The sequence below is a fragment of the Brassica napus genome, unplaced genomic scaffold (genome assembly GCF_020379485.1).
Source record: "Brassica napus cultivar Da-Ae unplaced genomic scaffold, Da-Ae ScsIHWf_724;HRSCAF=1049, whole genome shotgun sequence".
NCBI classification, from domain to species: Eukaryota; Viridiplantae; Streptophyta; class Magnoliopsida; order Brassicales; family Brassicaceae; genus Brassica; species Brassica napus.
The window spans coordinates 19071-30159 of NW_026016776.1; the positions used below are offsets into that span (position 1 = coordinate 19071).

The 11089-nt window shown below is 33.1% G+C and overlaps 2 protein-coding genes and 1 long non-coding RNA gene across 5 annotated transcripts; all 3 read left to right on the top strand.

Annotated features, from left to right (window-relative positions):
* Positions 1–3569: 3569 nt before the first annotated feature.
* Positions 3570–6432, top strand: LOC125605207. Of its 2 annotated transcripts, XR_007336717.1 has the most exons (5): positions 3570–4009; positions 4147–4840; positions 4927–5083; positions 5164–5601; positions 5744–6432. It is a non-coding gene; the product is annotated as an uncharacterized LOC125605207 (long non-coding RNA). The 2 variants fall into 2 exon arrangements; XR_007336716.1 differs by having other exon boundaries at positions 4927–5601.
* Positions 6433–6493: 61 nt separating this feature from the next.
* LOC125605209 lies at positions 6494–8937 on the top strand. 2 transcript variants are annotated; one of them, XM_048775154.1, is made up of 4 exons: positions 6494–6829; positions 6902–6977; positions 7119–7969; positions 8048–8937. In XM_048775154.1, the coding sequence occupies exons 3-4, from the start codon at positions 7121–7123 to the stop codon at positions 8741–8743; spliced, it is 1545 nt and encodes a 514-aa protein (XP_048631111.1). In that variant the 5' UTR covers positions 6494–6829; positions 6902–6977; positions 7119–7120; the 3' UTR covers positions 8744–8937. The 2 variants fall into 2 exon arrangements, with proteins under 2 accessions (XP_048631111.1, XP_048631112.1); XM_048775155.1 differs by lacking the exons at positions 6494–6829; positions 6902–6977 and having other exon boundaries at positions 7001–7969.
* Positions 8938–9100: 163 nt separating this feature from the next.
* On the top strand, positions 9101–10401 carry LOC125605208. Its single transcript, XM_048775153.1, has 3 exons — positions 9101–9351; positions 9417–9498; positions 9588–10401. Exons 1-3 carry the CDS (start codon positions 9110–9112, stop codon positions 9735–9737), a joined length of 474 nt encoding a protein of 157 aa, XP_048631110.1. The 5' UTR covers positions 9101–9109; the 3' UTR covers positions 9738–10401.
* The last annotated feature ends 688 nt before the right edge of the window (positions 10402–11089 follow it).

Here is an 11089-nt window from a genome sequence, read left to right on the forward strand (position 1 = left end):
TAAATAATATGTAAACATACAACATAAAAAAATTCTCTACTAATAAAAGAGAGCTTTTGAGGCTCTATAGGACGTCCACATCAGCGGAAAAAACTTCTCCCAAAAGATGACACGTGGCATAAAATATAGTTTTACATTTTAATATTACTAATTTTCGAAAATTATAAATAATATGTAAACATACAACATAAAAAATGGAAAAACTACATTAAACATATGTAAGATTATCATTTTTCGCTTGAAAGAAATACGGCTTATCTCCATAATGTAACATTACCGTTTTATAAAAAACAAAAAACATTATACATAATTTGGAAAATAATAAATATATGTAAACATACAACATAAAAAATGGAAATACTACATTAAACATATGTACGATTACCATTTTACATTTTTATTTTAAAAAAATAATATGTAAACATACAACATAAAAAATGGAAAAACTACATTAAACATATGTAAGATTATCATTTTTCACTAAAAAAAAGACGACTTATCTCCATAATGTAACATTACTATTTTGTAAAAAAAATATTATATATAATTTTGAAAATAATAAATAATATGTAAACATACAACATAAAAAATGAAAATACTACATTAAACATATGTAAGATTACCATTTTACACTAGAAAAATAGAAAAAACGGCTTATCTCCATAATGTAACATTACCATTTTATAAAAAAATAAAAAAAACATAAATATAACTATTTGACTATTTGTCCAAGTTCTTCTATTAAATATTACCGTTTTACATTAAAAATAGAAAAATACATAAAGACTTAAAATATAAAATATAAAATATAGATATTAACTAAATATAAATTATAAGAAAGAGAAATACTCAATATATAGAAAAATAAATAATAATTAAATATTATAAATATATTAATATACAAATTATATATACAATAATAAGTAAATGCACAATTTAAAAAAAAAATTGAAAGAGTACATTAAATATTAAACATCTATCTTAAAATGTAAAATATAGATATTAAGTAAATAGAAAGTATAAGAAAGAAAAATACACAACTTAAAAACAATGAAAAAAGTATATTAAGATTTAAACATCTATCTTAAAATGTAAAATATAGATATTACGTAAATAGAAAGTATAAGAAAAGGAAATACACAATTTGAAAATGGAAAAATTACATTAGTATTTAAACATCTATCTTAAAATGTAAATCTATCCAAAATTATAAAATTATTAGTAAATAGAAAGTATAAGAAATAGAAATACACAATATAAAGAAAAATAAATATTAAGTAAATATATAATATAAGTAAATCCCCAATTTAAAAAATGGAACATTAAATTAAGATTTCAAAATATATCTTAAAATTTAAAATATATATTACGTAAATAGAAAGTATAACAAATGAAAATATACAATTTAAAAAAAAAATAGAAAACATACATTAAGATTTAAACATCTATCTTAAAATGTAAAATAGAGACATTAAGTAAATAACAAGTACAAGAAATGGAAATACATATACAGGAAAATAAACAATAAGTAAATAATGTAAATATATAATATATGAATTATATATATAATAATAAGTAAATACACAATTTTTTTTAAAAAAAGGAAAAAGTTCATGAAGCATTAAACATCTATCTTAAAATGTAAAATATATAATATAAGTAAATACACAATTTAAAAAAATGGAAAATGTACATTAAGATTTAAATATCTATTTTAAAATATAAAATATAGATATTATGTTAATAAAAAATATAAGAAATGGAAATAAACATTTTAAAAAATAGAAAAAGTACATTAAGATTTAAACATCTATCTTAAAATGTACATCTATCTTCAAATGGTAGTAAACTACATAAAAATGGAAATACCACATTAAACAAAAAAAAATAAAAATGTATAGTTTTACATCAAGAAAGTCCCTATAAAACTCATTATTCCATCAACATCAACCTCACACTATCAAGGAAAACTTCAAAGCACTCGAGCAAAAAAATGGTTCCACCATCAACTCTTGCCGTCCCAAAAACCTTTAATGACCTTGAAGGAGATTTTTTATAACAACGAACTTTTTGTTAGGTGGATTCATTGTTGGGAAACCCGCAACTTCCAAAAGCCAAACTTATTCATGGTAATTGAATTGCTTTTCATAGACTCAAAAGTATTCTTACAAATTTAAATTAATCTAATCCATAATTTTATTGTTAATATTCATACTAACTCTTTCATGATCAAACCATTACTGTTAATAATCATTCAAGCGTTTATCCCAAAACACTTCCTTTCTCGCCGAATCAGGTATTGGTTCATGTTGGTTTAATATTGTTTTTGGTTTATTAACCGGTTTAGGATGGTCCTATTGTAAATATAATTTAAGTTGGTTTAGCATATATTATGCTTAAAATAACTTAAATTAAATAATAGTAATATTATGCTTAAAATACAATTTTAGAGAATTTTCAAATATAGTTTACAAAACATTATAGGTGATGAATTTAATTTATTAAATTTGTTTATTACTTAAAACTAAATTTTTTTTAAAACATACTGAGTTATAGATATCAATGATGGATTGGTGAGTATAACATGAAGACAAAAATATAAATATTTAATTTCAAGATAAAAAATTCAGCTTTTATTCAGTTACTCAATATATAATATCTTAAATTATTTTTTAAAAAATATACATAATTTATATATATATATATATATATTAATCTTCTAAACTTAAACTATTATATTATATATGAATAATGTTTTTAAATAAAAATAATTTCCGATTTAAAAAATAAAATAAAAACAACAAATGGTATTTTCAAATAATGGATGTAATTTACATTATATTATCATTTAATAAGTATTAGATACATTTTGATATATCTTTATTTTCTATTTCCAGAAAACAATAAATTGTTAAACATCAATATCATCTAGGTTAAGTATACGAACAACACAAATTCAAACATCACAAAAAATATTTACATAAACATTATAATACAATGATTTAATCAGAAAATACAATTCAAAAAAAAAAATATTCAAAAGAATAGTTATATACTTAATATTTAAAAATCAAAGATATTTTTGCTAAAATTGTACTTACCTGGCTAAGGAGATCGACCATCTTTTTACGGATCGATCGATTGTTGAGCATGTGGTCGATCCGAAAATATTATGCAGTTTGATTAAATATCTAAAACATTTATTCCAACACTCAACATATAGTTTTGCTAAATATGATAACTAGATAGCCAACAAAATTCTAAAAAATATTTAAATAGTAAAAAATATGTTAATTTAATGTGTTAAAATTTAAAAATAAATTTTAGTTATGACATGCATCTTAACATTTATATAAACATATATCATAACCTAAATATAAATAATTTAACAACTTAAATTAAAAAAAAAATAAAAATCCCGGGCGTAGCCCGGGTTAATCCCTAGTCTTTATTATATAAGTATAGCTTTACTCTCTCCTTAGAGAGACACGTCATCAATTCGTGCAAGGAGAACGCGACACCTGTCTCATCTTTCTATACGCTGCGTTTAATTTTTTGGGGCCACGGTTATCAGTTTTTGGGCTTTGCGTTTTGCTTCTGAAACCAAGCGCGAGATGATTAGGGTTCATGTTCATCTTCCTTCTCTGAAGCTAACAATAGAAATTCTAGGTACCAACAATGGAGTTTCGGGATGTTTAATCAATGTTAGACATCGCTATTTGAATCTTCAATCCCGACGTTAGGGTTCATGTTCTTCTTCTATTTCTGAAACCAAAAGTGTTGTTCTTCGTTCTCTGATACCAACTACGGAGTTTCGAGCTGTTCAATTGACGTGAACCATCTCTGTGTAAATCTTCAATTCTGATGTTTTGCCTTCCGTTCTAATCAATCGAGACGGTATTTCATCGCCTTTATCATACTTCTTAACTTCATCAACCCAAGTCGACAACGATCTGACACTGAATGCGGCTTATCCCTTTGCAAGGCGGTGTCTCTACTCCTATAAAAGGTAAGCCTTCTTCCTCTCACCTCAGAAAACTTTTTTTTTTTTTTTTTTTTTGTAACTATCGATCAACTCAGAAAACTTACTTTCTTTAAAATGGCCAACTTCTTTTTGATTTAAATGGGGCCGATGTTCTTCCACAGAATTCTGGGAAGCCAGGAACTTCAAACACGGTGGTGAGCTTACGATGGTGAATATATATATATATGCTCTTACTGGATTCAAAGGTGATTATGTTCTTAAACATCATGTTCATATCAACATATAAAAGTATTCTAGCGTGTATTCTCAACATTGTCAAGCTGTTTTACTCAGATCCTTATTAAGGTAAGACTCATGTTCATAGTTTTCTTAAAATCATGTTCATAGTAATCCTAAACTTCATACCTTTTTTTTACTTGAATAAGTGTTATTAAATTCATGTTCATATGACTATTAAACTAATGTTCATAGTGTTCTTAAACTCATATCTTAATAATTTTGTAATTTGGTTGAGGTCATGTTACGCTGGAGCAGGAATCTGTTCTTTTCTAATATTAATCCCTTCGAAGAGAAAGGTCTTGCTGATGAGTGGGAAAAAGTTGGGATGTATCTCTCAGGGTTCAATAAGCTCGATGATAATTGATTTTCTATGGAAATTTTATTTGAGATTAGGACAAAGATATAGTGAAGCTCGAGATTGAGATGATTTGTTCTTTTAATTTATTTCTTGAATATACGGCTATATTCTTCCTTGAAGTAATTATGTTGTTTGTATGTTTATTTCAGAAATGTCAAAAAGGTTTATGAAGATCTTTACAAAGAGATGACTCAGCTTCTGACTCGAGATCATTTTAGGTAAATTTAGCTTTAGCCTTAATATAACTGAACTTTCTAAAATGCATACACTTAAGTTTTAAAGTGTGTGTTTGATATCTCCACAGGGAATAGAGTAATTGTCAACTAGAGTGATACAAAATCAGCCAGAAATATAATGTAAACTCAGTTGAAGAAACTGATAGAGGAATATGCTTTGTTTGATGAGAAGCTTGCCTTCCCCAGTTTCCAGCCTCCTTGCCCGTGAACTTTGATCAATCAAAGGTAAACGTCCTGTATCTTTCTTGAACAGAAAGGTCAAGTGATCAATCAAGAACATCTCTCTGATCACCAATGAGAGCCAGGATTTGTAGAAGAGCGTTAGCTCGGATCGTGATCGTGACTATGAGCGAGACAGGGAACGGGATCGCGATCGTCGGGATTATGAGCATGATCATTACTATGGCAAGGATTGGGACCGTGATAGGAGTAGAGATCGTGACAGGGATCATGATAGGGAAAGGGCTCATGAGAGAGAGAGAGAGAAAGACTGAAGTAGCCGTGACTATTATCATGAAGGGAAACAAAGTAAAAGTGACGGGGAAAGGAATAATGATCGTGATGCGTCGCGTCTAGATAATCAAAGTGATCGGTATAGACAGAGAAGAGAAGGGAGGAAGTCTCCAGATTATCAGGACATACATGGACACTAGAAGTAGCCGAGCAGGGCCTGATGGTGATGTGATCAAATGATTCAAATCAGAGCGTTAACCTTCCAGTTCTGTGGCGCAAGAAGAGAATGGGTATGTGCTTTTTATTTTTGTGTACTTGGAAACGTTTGGTGTGCTGTCTTTGTAAGTTGATGTTTTTGACTCTAATGTTGATTTGCGCTTTTGAAGAAGCTTTAAAGTTGCTATTGATCATAATTTTGTTATGGTGAAACAGGAACGTCTCAGGTCAGACTGCAAAATGGGTCTCTGCCAGGGAGGCGGCTGAGCTGTCTGGAGGATCGGACAGGGGTACAAGACAGAAAGCGTCTGAGAAAACTGTAAAGACGGAAGATGGTGTTTTGGGCGAGTTTCATGGTTCCACAAAAGCTTTTCGCCGGCCCATGCTTGAAAGATCTCCTTCCTCGACAAGTCTTGACCGGAGATTCAATAATAATCAGAGTAGTGCAAGATGGAGCAGTGAGGTTGAAGAAACATGCCTTAGGAACAACGCGAAAGATTTTTCAGCACCTGAGGATGAAAGGCTTCGGGTGGATGACATATCACAGGGAAATATATCCTTTAACAACAAAGCCTACCTGAGAAAGTGCCATTGAAGATAGGAAGGAGTTTGGTAGATCTACAAGCCTATACTTCTGAGTTGTTGATGCTGTTGGGAGCTGTAATAAAATTACGTTCTTCGGCGGGATGACATTGTTTCTGCATATTTTATATTTTGAGTTGTGAAGTTCAGGTACTCTCCTTCACGAGTATTTGCTGTGTTTTTGTGCTTTATACGTTGGGTTTTAAATTTCAGAAATTTGGGAAAAGAGAACAAAACAACTACTACTTTGTCCCCTTAGAATTAGAACAAAAATCTTTGTCCCTATAGTATAAACAATAATGCTAATCCCGTTTTGTCCTTTCTATTAATTTTGAAATACATATATTGAGTTATGTAATTTACTGAGAAAGTAAATAAAAGTTAAAAAAAATACAGAGTAAAAAATCAGAACATGTCGTCGACTCCGGTTTTCCTTTCTCTCTAACAAAGAGGTGGCGATTAAGTTTCGTTATCGAAACCATCTTCTCCGGCCGTCTTAGTTCGTCGGAGACCTTGAACTCATCGTCACATCTCTCCTTCATCCTCCTTCTTTCTTCTCTCCTCTCTAAACACGACAGAGTAGGATTACTTTGCAATCTCCGCCGGCTACAATTGAAGTTGTTCAAGCTCGGGAAAAGCTTCTTGTCGCTGATAAATAACGATTAGCTTCACGTTGTTCTTCTCTTCCTCTTACTTCATCTCGGTTCCAAAATCGTTGAGGTTAGGGTTTCAAAAGCCCCTTTATGTTTTTTTTTTTGTGTCGATCTTAATTTCTTTATTTGCATGTACTAGATTTAAGCTCTTCTACGGACGAAGAGATTGACGTTGTTCGAATTTCATCTCGGTTTCTCTTTCCCTAAAATTGAAGGTAAGGTTTTGCGGGTTTTGCGATCTCCTTTTGGAATTTTTTTATTGATTTTGTTGATGTTCATATTGCGAGATTGAGTTTTAGTTTGATTTTCTTAAGGCATTACTAACGAGTTGAAGTTATTGCTATTATGTTTTATAGGAATGGCGTACGAGTTTCCACAACGCATACTTGAAGAAGGAATTGAGACGCAAATTGACAAGATCAACAATACGTGTAGACGTACAATTCTGGAGGAAGTGAAGGGTGTTCTCAACACTGAGTATGAGGAAGTTTTGAAAGATCCTGTCTTCGGTCCGCTTCTGGCAATCATAGAGAACAAGCTCATCTACTCAGGGAAGATCATTCATAGCTTCATATGCAAGCAACTCAAGGTTTCGAAGCTTCACGAGCTGTGGTTTCTATTTGCTAAGAGGCCTCTTAGGTTCTCTGCGCAAGAATTTCATGCTGTGACAGGATTGAAGTTCAAAGATGAACCTGACATAAACTTCAATGATTGGAAGGATGATAAGGGGTTCTGGAGCAATGTGCTGAGGAAAAATAGAAAGGTCAACTTATCGATGATAAAGACGAAGCTTCTTAACGAATGCAACAAGTGGACGTATGTGGACAGGGTTAGGCTAGTGTATCTGTGCGTCATTCATGGATTCCTCATAGCTAAGGATTCAAGAGTGTTTATCCCACATGAATACATCCGTTTGGTGATGGATTTTGAGAAGATGAGGATGTATCCATGGGGTCTTCACGCATATGACGAGCTGCTTGCATCAATACTCAAAGCAAGGAAAGATTTACATCTGAAGAACAGTTACGTGTTGGATGGATTCTCCTATGCGTTTCAGATATGGGTTATGGAGGCAATCCCAGACATTGGTAGTATGGTGGGTAAGAAGATCAAAAAGAACATGACCAAAGTGAGATGTAGGAATTGGAAAGGAAGTGGGAAAGTTTCCTACGCAGATATCAGCAGCCTAGAGTCCCACTTTAATAAGGTAATAATTTTTAAAAAATTATATTCGGTTCAGTTAACAAACAATTTAACTCACTCTGTTGGCGTTTGTTCTTGTCAGGGAGAACTGTTCCCATTTATATCTGCTACTGGGAACAATGATGTGGTTGATAGCACTGAGTTCTATAGGGAAGATGAGAAGATAGATGAAAGAATTGGTCGCATTGTTACTCTTCTCAATGCCAAACAAGATTGGACAGATTTCGTATGGGAAGTCGAGGCTTTGCCTCCAACTTTAGAGCTTTCTGATTCAGAGACTGATGGAGAGAATGTTGAAGTCGAAGATGTCACAGATACTCATGTTGACGAACCGGCTGTTGTTGCAAGAAGGGGAAAGCGTAAGCTAAATGATCCTGGTGCGGAGGCTCGAAAGAAAGAACTGCTTTGTCAACGGGCAGCTGAACATAACAGTGGTATCTCCAGTGGAATGAAGACTTTCATTGAAGGTTTGTTCACCTCTGCTTTCAACTCTTTCAAGGACGTGGTGCAGAATGACATCCAAGAGCGTTTTGAGAAGGTCCAAAAAGAGATGGCTGAGCTCAAGCAAGCGGTGTCACAGATTCCGGGTCCTTCTGCTACAATGGGAAAAGACAGAGCATCTGAGATTCCATGTCCTTCAGCAACGATGGGAAAATCATCACAGAGTCCGTGTCTTGCAGGAACAAAGGAAAAAGGCAAAGGCAAGGTTGATGAGAGTGTGGTTCCTGCTACGGTTCGTCGTAGCCCTCGGCAAGGAAGAAAGGTAACCATAAAATGAAGCTTTGTAATATGTCGGACTGTCTTATGTTGTAATTTTCTCTTAACTCTTTTGTAATGTCATTGTTGTTTGCTTGTAATATCGGCTTGTTGGAAATCGGCTTGTAATGTATTTTGGTGTTTGCTATGAACTGAACTTATGACTATGAAATGTTTTCTCTGTAATGTCATAGTCTCTCGACTCTTTTAATGTCATTGTCTCTCGACAGTTTTGGCTAATATGTTGTGTTTGGTTTCATTAACAGGAGATTGAAACTGAAACTGATGATATGATGGATTTTTTGAAGAATTTGTCACAATCATCTACCCATGGAGAACCTTCATCAATAAAGAAGAAATGAGCACCCAAGAGTATTTACAAGACGCCATGGGGAACCTTTCTCAAGTATCACATGTTAAAGGTTTCGATCCCTCACAAAAAACGAGTGATGAAGAAGCACCTAAGTGGGTTACTCCAGTATCATCCTTCAAGCCTGTAGATTGGAGAACACCCACTCTCAAAGATATGGAATTACATGACGACCGGGTGAACGACGATGATTACTCATTAGTGTTTGTCCATGAGGATTCATGGGCTAAACTGATTCATTGGTGCTCAACTACCAAACAGTAAGTCTATGCGTTCCCTCTATGTTATAAATTCTACAAATTTTTAATTAAATGTTGCATCGCAGGCACCTTAAAATTGGACCTTCTATGTACACAACTGAGTTAGCAGAACGTATTATGGGACCTGCAGTGTGGCTGCAAAATCAAGTATGATTTACATTACTCTGCACGCCTACTTACTGTTCTTCGTCTTAACACATCACATCAACTCACTCTGTTTGTATCATATTTTATAGGAAATTGATGCTGTGCTCTTCTTATTTCGCGAGAGGACTTCTTTGAGACGATGGAACCCGTCCAAAGTAGCTTTCATGAGCTGCATATTCAGTAATCAAATGAAGAATTCTTACACTGAGTTCAAGAAAGACAAAAAAAATTCAGGGTAGAAGGACTGCTCCATCAGTACGGAATTGGTGAACTTCCTTCACACGGCCGAACAAGACTAATGTGGGATCTTGATGTCAATCGTATGTATGTGCCTCTTCTTGTGCACGGTAACCACTGGATCTCTATGTGTGTCAACTTTGTTACTCGTTCCATAGAAGTTTTTGACTGTGCGGGACTGAAACACAACAAGGACTTGGAGCCATTTGCACATCTCATCCCAAGAATTGTCAAAGCCGTGCAGTCTTCAGAGAAGAGGGGATTAACCGTTAAGCCCTATGATGTCACTTACGCTCCAATGCCCTGCTTCCTAAATAAGACTAGCAGCGATTGTGGAGTATATGCGTTGAAGCACATTGAAGCACATCTTCTAGGCATGGACTTAACGTTGGTGAATGACGACAACATTCGTGAAGCTCGCCAGAAGATTGCTTATGACTTATGGGAAGCTGCTAATGATCCTGAGCTTATTTCGAGAATGGGAAAGTACGTTCCTCCGAAGGCTATAGCTTCTCCTACGGTTGAGATTTTATAATGCTATTTTCACTATGTCTTGTTCACCAAGTAGGTTGATATTGACTCTTTTAGTTACTCTTATATGACTCGTAACTAGCATTGGTTTGGATCTCTTATTTAGCATTTGAATCTATTATTTACCATTGCATTTGAGTCGTTTATTTAGCATTGCATTTGAGTCTTCTAGTGAATTACATACACTATAACAAACAAGGGATACATGATATGAATCTAAATGGTCTTATTTGACTCTCGTACTAAACAAAAAATTTAAAAATAAAAATGGAGATGGGGGGAATCGAACAAGGCACTTGAGGCCTTTAAATGTCCAACATAGACCACTGGACTACTTGAAACTATTGATATTACCAGCACATATGAACCTAAATAGTCTTATTTGTCTCTCTAATTCGAGGCTATTGTAGGAGAAAAAACGGTTTTTAATAAAAATGGAGATAGGGGGCGTCGAACACTTCACCTAGGGTATTTATACGGACAACATAAACCACTGTACTACTTGAAATTATTGACATTAGTGGCTGATTACATAATTAAATAAAGTAAATCTTACCGAAGCCATACAACATATCAACCCCTAACGATACCCTAAATGAATCTAAACTAACCCATACAACATATCAACCCCTAAAGATACCCTAAATGAGTCTAAACTAAGCCATACAACACCAATGTAGGGAGCTATACAGAATCTAACGTAACAAGGCTACAAATGTTAATAGTCAATACAAATCTTATGACTATCACAACACATACAATTACACCCAAAAAAAACAGTAGTCGTACAAACATAAACTTAATAACCCTAAAACCCTACTTA

Bases quoted from the DNA above. Each gene is read 5' to 3' on its own strand.
- LOC125605209 (XM_048775154.1), top strand. From the start codon at position 7,121: ATGGCGTACGAGTTTCCACAACGCATACTTGAAGAAGGAATTGAGACG. The intron at 7,970-8,047 runs GTAATAATTTTT...TGTTCTTGTCAG, and splicing joins TAGAGTCCCACTTTAATAAG to GGAGAACTGTTCCCATTTAT.
- LOC125605208 (XM_048775153.1), top strand. From the start codon at position 9,110: ATGGGGAACCTTTCTCAAGTATCACATGTTAAAGGTTTCGATCCCTCA. The intron at 9,352-9,416 runs GTAAGTCTATGC...GTTGCATCGCAG, and splicing joins TGGTGCTCAACTACCAAACA to GCACCTTAAAATTGGACCTT. The intron at 9,499-9,587 runs GTATGATTTACA...CATATTTTATAG, and splicing joins CAGTGTGGCTGCAAAATCAA to GAAATTGATGCTGTGCTCTT.